Genomic DNA, 13,951 nt, shown 5'->3' with positions numbered 1-13,951 from the left:
CACATGGGCTCAGTAGCTGTGGCTCCCAGGCTCTAGAGCACAAGTTCAGTAGTTGTGGTACATGGGCTTAGTTGCTCCATGGCATGTGGGATCTTCTGGGATTAGGGATCAAACCCATGTCTTCTGCATTGGCAGGTGGATTCTTTACCCCTGAGCCACCTGGGAAGCCCACTCCCTTATATTTTGCTGGCTGGCAAGAATCTTGTTTTTTTTGCCTTTTTATACTGCTCATGGGGTTCTCAAGGCAAGAATACTGAAGTGGTTTGCCATTCCCTTCTCCAGTGGACCACATTTTGTGAGAACTCTCCACCACAACCCGTCCATCTTGGGTGGCCCTACACAGCATGGCTCATAGTTTCATTGAGTTAGACAAGGCTGTGGTCCATGTGATCAGTTTGGTTAGTTGACTGTGATTCTGGTTTTCATTCTGTCTGCCCTCTGATGGAGAGGATAAGAGGCTTATGGAAGCTTCCTGATAGGAGAGAAGGTCTGAGGCGGAAACTGGGTCTTGTTCTGATGGGTGGGGCCATGTTCAGTAAATCTTTAATCCAATTTTCTGTTGCTGGGTGAGGCTGTGTTCCCTCCCTGTTGCTTGACCTGAGGCCAAACTATGGTGGAGGTAATGAAGATAATGGTGACCTCCTTCAAAAGATTCCATGCACGCACTGCTGAACTCAGTGCCTCAGACCCTGCAGCAGGCCACTGCTGACCCACGCCTCCCCCGGATATTCATTGGAAGGACTGATGCTGAAGCTGTAACTCTGTTACTTTGGCCACCTGGTGAGACAAACCAACTCATTGGAAAAGACCCTGATGCTGGGAAAGATCGAAGGCGGGAGGAGAAGGGGACGACAGAGGATGAGATGGTTGGATGGCATCACAGATGCGATGGACATGAGTTTGAGTAGGCTCTGGGAGTTGGTGATGGACAGGGAAGCCTGCGTGCCCTAGGGGTCACAAAGGCAGGACTGAGTAACTGAACTGAACTGAATAATCTTGTTTATCCTCTATAAGATTAAGAAGGTTTGGAGGCAGAAGCCAAAGAGCTGCACACTCAGGAAAAACCTGTGACAGGCTCCATTTCAATGAGTTGTGGAGTCACAAAACTTAGCCTGTCCCACCAAGAACCTCCCATTTATTTCAAAATATCTTTTAAAAAATGGGAAGGTGATGTAATCATCCTACAATGGAAAAACCCAGCATGTAAGCAGTCCAATTTCCGGTATGACTAGGACTTTCCTAGCATCTAGATGTTGTACGTTTTGTTTTTTTAAGTCCTCCAGAACAAAAACACTTTATCGTCAGAGGGTTGATGCTCACCATGGAGCTACTGCAACTGGGAGTCAAACAGTATGAGCATATGTGAATTTAATTAGCGCCTATGATCAGTTTCATTCCGCCTGTCCAAGTTCAGTCCCTGACTTCTTCCTGTTATGTATCAGTCAAAGGCATCGTCTGACCTGCAAGGGTCAAGGCACCAAGGAAATACTCACCAGGTTAAGATTTGCAGAATAAGGAGCTGGGTCCCAGGCCACCAAGATGACATCTTTATACAATGCACTGTCCATGAAGTGATAGCTGGGGTTGGTTAGAATCTGCAAATATATACAAAAATCACTGCAAAGCAAGGGCTTAGGTCTTCAGAATTACTATTTTTTAAAAGGTGAAAACTTGTTTTTTATAATCTCATTTATTTTTGGCTGTGCTGGGTCTTGGTTGTTGTGCAGGCTTTTCTCTAGTTGTGTTGTGCAGGCTTCTCAGTGCGGTGGCTTCTTTTGTTGCAGAGTACAGGCTCTAGGGCATGCAGGCTTCAGTAGTTGCGGCACTTGGGCTCAGTAACTGCAGTTCCCAGGCTCTAGAGCACAGGCTCAGTAGTTGTGGTGCACGGGCTTAGTTGCTCTGCAGGATGTGGGATCTTCCTGGACCAGGGATTGAACCTGTGTCTCCTGCATTGGCAGGTGGATTCTTTACCACTGAGTCACCACAGAAGCCCAAGAAGTGAAAATTTAAAAGAGGAATTGGAAAAAAATGTTCCTCAGATTTTCTGGGGGAGGGAGAGAGGCAGGCTTTACATACTAGAAATTTAGAAAATATCTGGAGAAAGGAGGGGGGAGCAGTTTCCTTTTTTAAGAAAAGAGCCCTCAATGGACCCATCTAAAGATACCAGCTCTGGATTGAATCCCCTGGCTCCTTGGCTACCCCAAAAGCCTCTTCCTCAGTGGCTTTCACAGGTCATTGAGGGCGAGCTGCAGACTTAGAAGAACCAGAATCTTCAGGTGCCTCCCTGAGACAAACAGCCTCAGGACAAATGGAGCCCAGAGATCTGGAGACTGGGGCCCTCTCTGGCCCTGGGTGAGTCCTTCAATTTCATCTGCCCATCACCTTTTTAAAACTAGAGTTTGGTGGTGGGGTGGGGAGGGAGGAATGATGCATTGATTTGTCTCAGTTTTAAGACACTCTTCTTCACATCTTAGTATTTCTGAAGTTAGGGTGTATCTCACAGTGACAGGTGTCTTAATTTGCTGGAGCTTATCTTCTCCTCTTTGAAAAGCTGTCGTCAGACAGAAGAGGAATCTTCAATCAGTGGCGTCTCTGCATTCAGGAAGCAGGGCCTGACTCTCACCTCTCTCTCAGGCTGCGAGCCCAGGGCCTGATGCAGAACGCACACCTTTTGTTCGGTAAGAAACTCACTATAAATTTCTCATCACTCCATTTTTTACATACAGTTTGAAATGCTAGAAATTGTTGTGGTTTGTTCTGAGAATAATTTTGTTATGAATTTTGGAAAACATTCTTCTTAAGAACACACAAAAAAGAATCTTCCTTTTTAAAATTTTCAAATGACAATGACAAAGTGAAATTTCTGAGGTGTTCTGCTGCCTCTTGAATTCTGTATCTTTGTCTTTCTGCCCTCCACCCCAGATTTATTCTGTTTAACTTCCTTTTTCACAGTTCTCAGAACTCAGTGTGCTACCTATATATATTTCTACCTCGATTCTGATTTTTCCTTTTGATCTTATTTACTTTTTTTCCCTCTTCACAGCACACATGAATTCCCATGTCTCTGCATTTTTTCTCAGTAATTTTTTATTATTACAAAACCCTGAGATCATGGTCATTGAGAGCTGGGTGATTTCTCTTCATTCATCCAGTTAAGCTATTTACTTGTAAAACATACATCCATGAAAAGTCTACCCAGCTTACCTGGGAATTAATGATGCGGATGGTGGTTTTATTTCCGACATCTTTCTCGTAGCCACGTGTAGGAGCAGAGTTAAACCTCAAAACCGCATCATGAGAATCTGAGGGACACATGTGACAAAATGACTTTTTTTTTGCCTCTGCATAAAAATCAGCATTATCTAGAAAAATATCTTAAAGCAAATCTTTTAATACCTGAAACTGGACCCCAGTAAAGTTCAGACACTCCTTCCCCCTCTCCACACACATTGTTCGGTATACTGTTTATTTAGAATGAGATCCTGGCTGGGGGCAAATAAACATGAAACCATATCAATCCATTACAAGTGGTCCTACAGCATCTAAGTTATATTTAGATGCTTGGTATGCATTCATAGTCTTTAAGGACATGCTTTATGTGTGCAGGAAATGTCAAGATGTGTGTGTGTATCTAGACTGCTCTGTGGAGTCTCATGTGTTCCCTAGAAACAGGGCTGAAACCACAGTTAATCAGCTATAGGGAATTTCTATGGGTTTTCTCCAGTTTCAAAACAGTATGGAGGTTCTTTAAAAAACTAAAGCCAGAGCTACCATATGACCCAGCAATCTCACTCCTGGGCATATGTCAGAGAAAACTCTAATTTGAAAAGATACGTGCACCCCAGTGTTCACAGAAGCACTGTTTACAACAGCCAAGACACAGAAGCAATCTGAGTGCCCACCAACAGATGAACAGAGAACGATGTGGTACATCTATACAATGGAATGCTACTCAGCCATAAAAAAGAATGAAAAATGACATTAGCAGCAACACGGATGGACTGAGAGATCATACCAAGTGAAGAAAGTCAGACATAAAAAGACAAATCTATGATATTTTTATGTGGAATCTTAAAAAATGATGACAAATGAACTTATTCATAAAACACAAACAGACTCACAGACATGGAAAACAAGCTTATGGTTACCAAAGCGAAAATGAGTAGGGAAGGGACAATTAGGAGTTTGAGATTAACAGACAGACAGCACTATATATAAAATAGATAACCAATAAGGACCTACTGCATAGCACAGGGAACCATACTCAATATCTTGTAATAACCTATAATGGAAATGACTCTGAAAAAGAATATATGTATGTATAACGGAATCACTCTGATGTACACCAGGAACTAACACAAAATTGTACATCAACTATATTTCAAGTTTTAAAAAAATGATTCACCCATATATAGTTTGTAACACTGTATAAGGGTCATTTGGAAACTATCAGCTCATTAAGTCATGCAGATCTTTCAAATATCTATGTTTCATTATAAGGTATCAAATATCATATATATCACCATGGATACCATCACTTTTTAAGTTTGGGAAGCTTCAAAGCTCATGGTTGAAAGCTTTGTCACTGGCAATGAATACTGTTGGTTATGTTCCTAAAAGTGACAGGCTTACTTACTTCCTTTTTGAGAAAATACCTGCCAAATGTCCAAGTCTAAATTAAGTATATCTGTCTATCAGTCATCTGTCTCAAGTATAACTGTGTTATGTGATAAAAAGGGCTCGTTCCACTCACAGCTCAATCACAAGAGTGCTTTTCCACTGGGGGCTGGTTTGCAGAAATGCTTTCATTGTTATTTCCCATTTGGTCTTAAAAACACATGTACTTCAAAGACTGAAATATAATAAAACCAATCATTTTTACTGCTTAATCAAGGGCATCCATATTTGGAACTGGCACCCTTTCCTGTTACTGTTAAGCTTGGCAGCAAAGCATTCCATGAAGGCTAGTACCATTGGGTACCACTGCTTTCATCTGTTTTATCCACTGCTGCTCCTGCATCATCCTATTCAACTGCCAACAGCCAAAAGGACCTGTGAGTACTATAATGGAAATAGTTTTCACCTTGTGAACCCCTGAAAGGGTCTCGGGGACTCCAAGTGCAAGGTCACACACTCTATGAACTGCTGACCTGGGGCAAAAGTTGGGTGGCCTCCAGGCACTGAGAGGTAATCAGGGTGGGCACCAGGGCCAGAGGTAGGATGCTAGCACTCCTGGACCAGTTCTCTCTCTAATCCAAGCCCCCTCAACACAGCCTCCATCTAGAGGTAAGGTGAACAAACTGAGGAGGCCAGGCAGTGGGTGCATTTCTAACGGATTATGTAGAAACTTCAAATTAATCGATCACTGCAGCAAATGCCCCAGTTTTTAAAAGCTGGTGTTCTACACTGAAAGTGTTAGTTGCTCAGTCATGTCTGACTCTTTGCAATCCTATGGACTGTAACCCACCAGGCTTCTCTGTCCATGGGATTCTCCAGGCAAGAATACTGGAGTGGGTAGCCATTTCCTTCTCCAGGGGATTTTTCCCAACCCAGAGATCAAACTCTGGTATCTTGTACTGCAGGTGGATTCTTTACCATCTAAGCCACCAGGGAAACCCTGTTCTACACTGAGGTGTGTTTTAAGCCTCAGAAGGACTTGACAAGGCACAGGGCACAGAAACGTAATCTAGCTTCACTCTTCTGGAAGTGGCATGAGTTTGAAGAGTTAAGAGGTCAATTTCATGGAGGACATAGAGAGACAGGGACAGAGACTGAACCTCCTCCAGCTGTCAGGGAGCAGAAGGGACCAAGATGGGAGGGGGAGTGTGCAGAGCACGAGCTGTGAGAGTCCATCAGGTGGATCTTGCCTGGCTGTGCCTCTCCCAGATAATCGCCTTAAAAACTGAACTGTCCATTCACATTTAGAGGGAGAGGAACGGATCAGACAGGAGACAGGAGAAGAGAACAGAGTCAGTCATTTCTGGAGGACACATTTCCAGGCAAGAGCCACTTCGCGTTGACCTTGAGAACAGAGCCAGGCTCAGCGCATCACTGAGGAAGATGAAAACCCTGCAGGGAGCAGCCGGACAGAAGGCGCAGCAGCATGAAATCCAGACCCAGCCCCAGTCGCTGCATTCCCAGAGCCCACAACCCTTCCTGAGGGCAGGAATCTGTAGAGGGAGCCCACGCCCCAGTCTCTGGGGAACAGCCTGCCAAGAAGACAGTTCTTCTTCCTCCCAAACCTGCCACTCAGGTCTTTCTCACCTCATTGTGACTTTCACAATGTGCTCGCTCCAATCTTGGCTCTGGATCAATCTTTCCCTAATGAGACCCTGATCCATCATTCCTCCGCTTTAAGATTTCAGAGCTCTGCACCAGGAAGCCAGGGATGGAGTCGGAGTTTCTGAGACCCAGACTGGAGTTCAAACCCGGCTCCACCCTCTGTGTCTCTAGGTGCATTGGTTTCCTTTATCTACAAAATGGGAATTATCTTGTCTGTCACTTGGCATCACAAGGCTGGTTAACACATAAAAGCATGGAGGATGGGAACTTCTCTGCAGTAACAGGGAAGACCCTATACATTGCTGTTGTTCAGTCACTAAGTTGTGTCCAACTCTTTGTAGCCCCATGGACTGCAGCTCTCCAGGCTTCCCTGTCCTTCACTATCTCTCAGAGTTTGCTCAGACTCATATCCATTAAGCAGATGATGCCATCCAGCTATATGTGGTACCTACTATTATGATCATTATGTGAAGTCTAACTTCTGGAGAATGACATATGAGAGCATGGGGCTGACCTGCCACTGGTCCAGCTTATCTATTGGCTCTCCACCCCCAGCCCCTTGTGCTCTCCCACACCAAACTGTTTTTCTCATCCACCTGCTCTGCTGGCCTTCAGCCTGGATTTACCTCCTTAGACATCAACCCTCAAGGGGTGGCCAGATTCCAAGTTCATTTCTTCCCTGTCTATGTGTCTCTCTGTCCTAATTGCGATACCAGAAGTGTCTCTTTATAGTCTGTCTTTCCCACCAGACAGCAGAAGATTTGAGGGTTAGGGCTGGGCCTCATCCATCTTTCCATCACTAGTGGTGAGCACAGTGGCTGGTGAAGAGTTGGGGACCATGGTTGTTGAATGACTATATGACTGCTCTCTTGCTTTTTTAAGCAATGGTAATAGGATGCCAAATTTCAAGTTCACCCAGGAAGACATCCCCTCCCTGCAAGGCTTCTCTCCATCCTCCCATTTCCCACATGCTGGCCGGAATCTGAGTTTCAAGGAACAGACTTGATCTCGCATTCCAGGCGATGCCTGTTAGCTTAGGGCAGACGTGTCTTGTCTAGAGCGTGCTTCCCCAGGATGGCTGCTAGTGAGCTCACAAATAATTATTATTTACAGAACAGGTGAAAAAAGATCATCTCACGACTCTAGCAATGAGTGTTCCATGTTTCCAAAACAGTTCAGTTTGCTTTTCAGTAACATATTCAAAGTGGAGGTGTTTACAGCTGCTACACTGTTCTCAAAAACAATGACAAGGTAGCCTCAGTGCAACAGAATTGGGGAAACACCGTGGCGCCGCAGCAGCCAGAAGAGGGAGCTGCTGAGGCAACCCTGAGGCATCCCTGGTTCCCTTGGGGAGGGGGCCCAGGGAGATTTTCTAGCTCTGCCCTCATAAGACCAGAACCTCCTGCAAGTCTTCTGATCTTCACTTAGCCAATTCACAAGTACAATAGATGCTTAGGGGTTAAGATGAGTTTAGTTAAACAGTACAGCATGGCTCAGATGGTAGAGAATCTGCCTGCAATGAGGGAGACGCGGGTTCAATCCCTGGGTCAGGAAGCTCCCCTGGATAAGAGAACGGTTATCCACTCTTATATTCTTGCCTGGTGAATTCCATGGACAAGGAAGCCTGGTGGGCTACAGTCCGTGGGGCTGCAGAGAGTCAGACAGTATGAGCCACTAACACACAGCATGCCCAATTCCAAGCTTCCTGAAGAAACTGGCTCTGTGACTTTGTTCTCATCAAGAGAGGAGCTAACAACCGTGTATTGATAAGTGTGTGTACATTCAGTTCATGTCAGCACTGGGCATCATGAGTGCCGATGCTGAGATGCCAGCTTATGAAAATGAAAGGCTTCTTTCTTGTCTTTACAAATGGAATTGTGCTATATTATATACTCTTAAAAAGGCAGATACCAAACTGGATTCAAAGGAAATGAAGCAAAACAATAGAGAATTTTAAACAATTTCCAAGTGTTGGTTCTTCACGTACCTTTCTATGATTCTAAACATGAACCTTTGTGTGAGCGCAGATGCTGTCAATTAAATCTGGTTTCCAGAAACTAAGAAAGATATAACTGACACATCGTGTTCCCCAGAAACATGGAATTCCCAGTGCCATTCACACTCTCTTCTGAATTCTGAACAGAAAAGAATTTATAAGACTCTGGTCAAATAGAAGACAATTTACAAGACTCTGGTTGGGGATATTTGCGCCCGAATAAAGAGTGAGGGAATTCTGCCTGATGGATGAAAGCAATGCAAACACACAGGTAGGAGGCAGTGGGGCTTAAAACAAAGCAAAAATAAAAAAAACCAAGAGCAAGTCGGCGCCTGCTTTAAAGCATGCTGGTTAAATTCCTCCTTCCGTGATTAATCATGTCCTGGGAACCAGAGGGAAGTGTGGCTTTACTTCACCCCAGGGGCCCCTGAGCCAGAGCTCCGTCCTAATTGGAAGCAGCCGCTCTGCTCAGCTCTGGCAGCAAGTTTCTGTGACACTCGGACAACGTGATTATGAGCCTGCTTAATGTCAGCACAGGGACACTGGGGCTCCAGGCTGCAAGCCCAGGCCTGAGCTTTGTTTTTTTTTAACTTGTTAAAAATTTCAGATTCAGCTTCATTGCCGAGACCCTGTGGGAGTGGGTCTGGGCTGTGCAGCCTGGTGATGGGGCATCAGCCACTCCTAGAGGACATGGAAAATGCCCAGGCCCCAGAGATGGCGATGACTCCTTTCTGTCCAGTGGGCAGTGACCCCTGCAGATTGCGTCCAGGGGGGCTGAGCTAACACCGTCCACCGTGAGGAGTTACAGGGGCGTGGTTTTACATCTGGCCTCGAGGCCAAGGCTGCGTCCAGTAGGCACTTGATTTCTTGGCACCTGGTACAGAAACCTGCCCAGAGGAGGGGCCGCGTGTCTGCCTAAGGAGTGGAGGAGCTACCGGATCACTGGTGCTGCAGCTGGCTGGGCTGGTCACTGGGGGTGTCGAGGGCCTGAAACTAGACTGCAGTTTCTTGAGAAGAGTAACTGCATCTAGATGTGGGAACCCTCCTCAGTTGCCTGCCGCCAGCATGCCCCACAAATTTGGGGCTCCAGGCTGCAACAACAACCCTTACATGCATTTCCAGACAGCCTATCTGCCTGTCCAGTGGCCTTCAGGTTTCCCAGTTCCCACAAGGGCAGGGAGGAGGCCTTAAAATTAACCTTTCTCTCTACAGCAATGCAGGAGACACAGGAGATGCAGGTTCGATCCCTGGAGAAGAGAATGACTACCCATTCCAGTATTCCAGTAAGAATACCTATTCCAGTATTCTTGCTTGGCGAATCCCATGGACAGAGGAGCCTGGTGGCCTGCAGTCCATGGGGTCGGAAAGAGTCGGATATGACTTAGCGAGTAAACAACAATAAAAGGAGACCTCTGCTGGATCCACCTGGGTTCATTTGGTCCCAGGGAAAGAAGACCCAAGACTCTCCAGAAACACAGTGTCAGACTGGCCGCCCTGGGGGTGGGGGTCGGGTGGCTTCGGGGACCCACCTATCTCCTCGCCCAGAGATGAGTTGAGGATGGCGCCTGCCGACGTGACCACGGCGCAGGTCCGGAGCCCGCGCGGGAGCAGCCGGCTGAGTGGCACCGGAGGGACCAGTGCGCGCCAGCCGAGTGCCGAGAAGGGCGGCTCAGTGCCGTCCAGGGTGCGCACCTGCACGCGGCCCCGCAACGCGCACAGAAGCTCTGTGCGGCTCCGCCCGGATGCGCGGCGCCCCCGGAAGCGCACGCCGTGCTTGTTGGCGCGCAGGTAGGCACCCATGGCCTTCTGCAGACGCGGGTGCAGCATGCGCGCCGACGCGTCGCCCTTCCAGAGCCGTCGCAGCAGGGCCCGGGACATGGACGAGTACAGCCGCTCCCCGTCCTCGCCCCGCGCGCTCAGGCTTTGCCTCCGTGGCCCTCGCTTTGCCCGCCGTCCGGGGGCTGCGCGTGGCGGCCGAGCCCCCTCCGGGCCTGGGTCCCCAGGGGAGAGGCGCCCCGACGTGCCCGGAGCGGAGTCCTCCGGGGGAAAAGCGCTTAGGGACGTTCTCCCTGTCTGGGCCGAAAGAAACTCTTGTTCACGTTCAAAGCCATCTCCGGCCCATGTCCGCAGGGGGCCGGATGGGAGTCCCCGGGGAGACCCCCGCCGCGAGTCCGCGCCCTCGGGCAGGCCCTCTGAGGCCCCCATGATGGCCCGCTGCCTCCCTTGTGCGGGCAGCAGCCTCCGAGTCTCCAGGAAGGAGAAGGAGCTGGGCGCGGGCTTGGCTGGGCTGCTGTCGGTGAAGTAGAGGAAGATCACCACAAAGAGGAGCCCCCACGCAAACACCCCGCAGAGCATTCCTTGTCTCCATTGCTTCAGGTGCGGTTTCATGGCAGGTCCACAGGGTCAGCGCTTGTGTCCTGAGGTGGCGACCTGGACCTGAAAACAGAGGGTGTCACAGTGAGCCACGCATGAAAGCGCTGGGGACAGTCCATCCTAGAGGGTCTCTTGGGGCGGTTGGAAGGAGCATCAGAAACCAGGATGGCCTGGAGCTCCGGCTAAATTCAGCGCTCATATGCCCCCCACTCTGGATGCCTACAGAACAAGAAGTCACATCCCCTCAACCCAGGGTCTTGGGAGAAGGGAGGTGAGCTCGGTGTACCATGAACTACCCAAGGCACCTTGGTGATGTGTCTGCCTGCCCACCACCACGACTGCTTAATTCTCCCCCCCTGCCCCCCTTCCCCGACCCCTCCCCACAGCTGGTTCCAGATTTCAGTTTAGTGAAGCTGGCAGCAGGGCTCAGTCCGGGTCGCCCTCTCCCGTCAGAACACTGGCTCAGTGCTCAGATCCTGTACAACAAAGGGCCAAGTGCTTCTAAGGGAAGCTTCCCCACAGTGCCCCGATGGTCCCTAGTAAGTGATGGCCCAGCCACTGAGGCTGCAGGGGAAGGTTATGTTAGGGTGTCTGTGGACCTCAAAACACCCCCAGATGTTCACTCTCACCACCAGCCTCTGATAGAGTAAAATGGACAAATGTTGAAATTTTAAATAAGGGAGCAGATGAGGAGATGGGAGCAGATGAGGTTTTCATGCGAGGGCAAGGGGTTTACTTAGATAAGAACTGAAACCAAGTGCGCGATCCCTAGGTCAGTGTGATCACCTGAGGAAGCTACACAGAGTCTCTTGTGGAAAAAATGATGTGCTAGGGTGAGAAACCCACACGCCTTATGGCCCTGTAGCTGATTACAGATAGACATGGGTCCTTCGCTCTCTTCCCATGGAGAGGTGGGTCTGGGTCCCTCCCATTTGAGCAGGGGGAGTGCTCTGACCAGTTACCAGGCTCAGGTCCAGCAGCTTCCATGTCCTGCCTTTAAAATGCTCACGAGGGAGGAAATAATCACCAGCAGAAGCAGACATCTCTCCATGGACTGAGAGATGCCCAGCTGAGCCCTGGGTGTCCAGTTGTCCCAGCCCACTACCATCCTGGACTCCAGCCCAGTGGAACGTTCAGATGATTCTAGTTCTGTCCAGCCTCTGGCAGCAGCTGCATGTAAGACCCCAAGCGGGAACCCAGTGGAGCCAGTTAGCCCTCAGAACCAGGTATGATAAAGACACTGGTTTAAAGTGATAGAAGTTGCTCTTCTGAGCCACAGGTCTGCAGCTGATTCGTTACATCAGAAACGATCATTGGAACAGGCTCTGCTAGAAAAGCCAGATGAGAAGTTCCCCAGATGCCTTAACAGTCATGCACCCTTGAGACAAGTCCAGCCTCTCAGAGGGATTATGTGAAGAGCAACATTCACTGAAGTGTTTTTTAAGTTGTGGCTTCTTAAAAGCTGCTGTCTGCTTGACACATCAAAGCAAGGCTGTAGATTTCCTTCGCAGCCACACATCAAACCCACACACAGAGCATGGTCTCACCAAGCCAGACACACTCATGCCAGCGAACAAATGTACAAGAAATAGTGCCAGCAGTTAACTTGCTCTCTCTCAGACTCTGTGCTCACTTAACATGTTTCCTTTGTTATCTTATTTGGTCTTCCCAGCACCTAGTCAGGCTTCCCAGGTGGCACTAGTGGTAAAGAATCCACCTGCCAATGAAGGAGACGTAAGAGATGCAGGTTCAATCCCTGGGTTGGGAAGAGCCCCTGGAGGAGGAAATGGCAGCCCACTCCAGTATTCTTGCCTGGAAAATTCCATGGACAGAAGAGGCTGGGGGGCTACAGTCCATGGGGTTGCACAGAGTTGGACATGACTGAAGCAACTTAGCACAGTGCCTAGTAAGTAGGAAACACTGCTATGTCCATTTTATAGAGGAGGGGGTTGAAGCCCGGAGAGGTTAAGTAACTTGCCCAAAGCCACAGAGATAGCACGCAGTAGACAACACCAAAAAAGCCACCTGCTTACACTTTTAATGCTAAATTCTGACTCCATCTGATGGTACCAGATGAGGCTGTCTATTCTAAATACGCCAAACTGTGGGACTCTGAATACACATTTTCATTCCTGACTGTCTCGGCAATGTCCTGGTACTGGAAAAGCTCTCAGGGCTCACCACCAAGTTCTGTCCATAACTCGTGAGGGACAGCCAACGAGCAGCGTCCCCAGACAGACACTGCCTGGGGACCACACTGAGCAGAAACTGCTAAATGATCTTCCAAAACCTGTCCACTCAGGAGCCCGTGCTTCAAACTGTGATGCCCCAGACTGATGATCGAAAAGCTGTTTCCAGGATCTCAACATTTCTATTAGCAATCACAAAATTACCCTTAATAACAGTTATTCTGTGTTTCCTCCAGCTGAGCTCCATGCCGCATTGCTCTGACACCAACCACCACAGCTAGCAGGGCCCCCACGGGGAAAAGACTCAGTCCCACGCGATGGCCCCACTTGAGACACCAGCCTGGAGTGGGCTCCCCAGGCCACTTGCACTTCTGGCAGTTTGGCTACTGATCTGGGGGCTCCCTTAAGTTTGAAGATTTGCTAAAGAGACCGGCAGAACTCAGGAAAGCACTAATATTAATATACACCAGTGATCACAGTCTCTGGGAAAGGGATACACAGAGCTTGAGGGCTGGGTGGGGGTAGTCCCAAGGGCAGAGGTTCCAGGCTCTCTATACCTGGGGTCTAGGAATGTCACATGAGGGACATGAATGTGTTGACCAATCACAAAGCTCCACTGAGCCCTGACCCAAGTTTAGTTGGGGTTTCACTAGGTGGACATCACTGACTGAATACTTGGCTGTGTGACTGAATTCAAACTCCAGTTGCCTTCCCACCTCCAGAGAGGTCAGGCTGGCCCAAAGCCCCCACCATCTCATCACTGGATTGGTCTTTCTGGTGATTGCCCCCATCCTGGAAGGTTCACCAAGACTCACCTCTTTAGCACAACAAAGACCCTCTTATAACTCAGGAGATTCCAACGGTTTTAGAAGCTCCATTTCTAGACCTGGGACAAAGACCAATTCTTTGTACTACAGTAAGGCAGTAGTAGCTAATTTAAAAGGCAGTCTTTCTGCTCCTGGCTGGAAATCCTCATTACTGCTGGCTGCACTGGGAATAGCTTTGAGCTAATCCTGGCAGGTCACTAAAGAATAGGAAACAGAGGCTTCTTATTTCAGCATTCGCTTCAGAGTCAAAGTGAGGGGTGTGCACAGGGCTGGGGTTGGCAAAG

The 13,951-nt window shown here is 48.5% G+C and overlaps 1 protein-coding gene across 2 annotated transcripts in view; it reads right to left on the bottom strand.

The window, feature by feature from the left end:
* ST6GAL2 (ST6 beta-galactoside alpha-2,6-sialyltransferase 2) overlaps positions 1-13,951 on the bottom strand; it is a 58,856-nt gene that overhangs the window by 20,250 nt on the left and 24,655 nt on the right. For both annotated transcript variants that reach the window (XM_006055972.4, XM_006055971.4), the window contains exons 2-4: positions 9,808-10,714; positions 3,205-3,302; positions 1,494-1,595 (exon numbers count right to left, since the gene is read on the bottom strand). In XM_006055972.4, the coding sequence (XP_006056034.1) occupies positions 1,494-1,595; positions 3,205-3,302; positions 9,808-10,666 (1,059 nt within the window). In that variant the 5' untranslated portion in view covers positions 10,667-10,714. The remainder of the gene's footprint in view (positions 1-1,493; positions 1,596-3,204; positions 3,303-9,807; positions 10,715-13,951) is intronic.

This window comes from Bubalus bubalis, chromosome 12, assembly GCF_019923935.1.
Source record: "Bubalus bubalis isolate 160015118507 breed Murrah chromosome 12, NDDB_SH_1, whole genome shotgun sequence".
Taxonomy (NCBI): Eukaryota; Metazoa; Chordata; class Mammalia; order Artiodactyla; family Bovidae; genus Bubalus; species Bubalus bubalis.
Note: the sequence above shows the minus strand (reverse complement) of the source record. Positions and strands in the feature narration are given on the sequence as shown.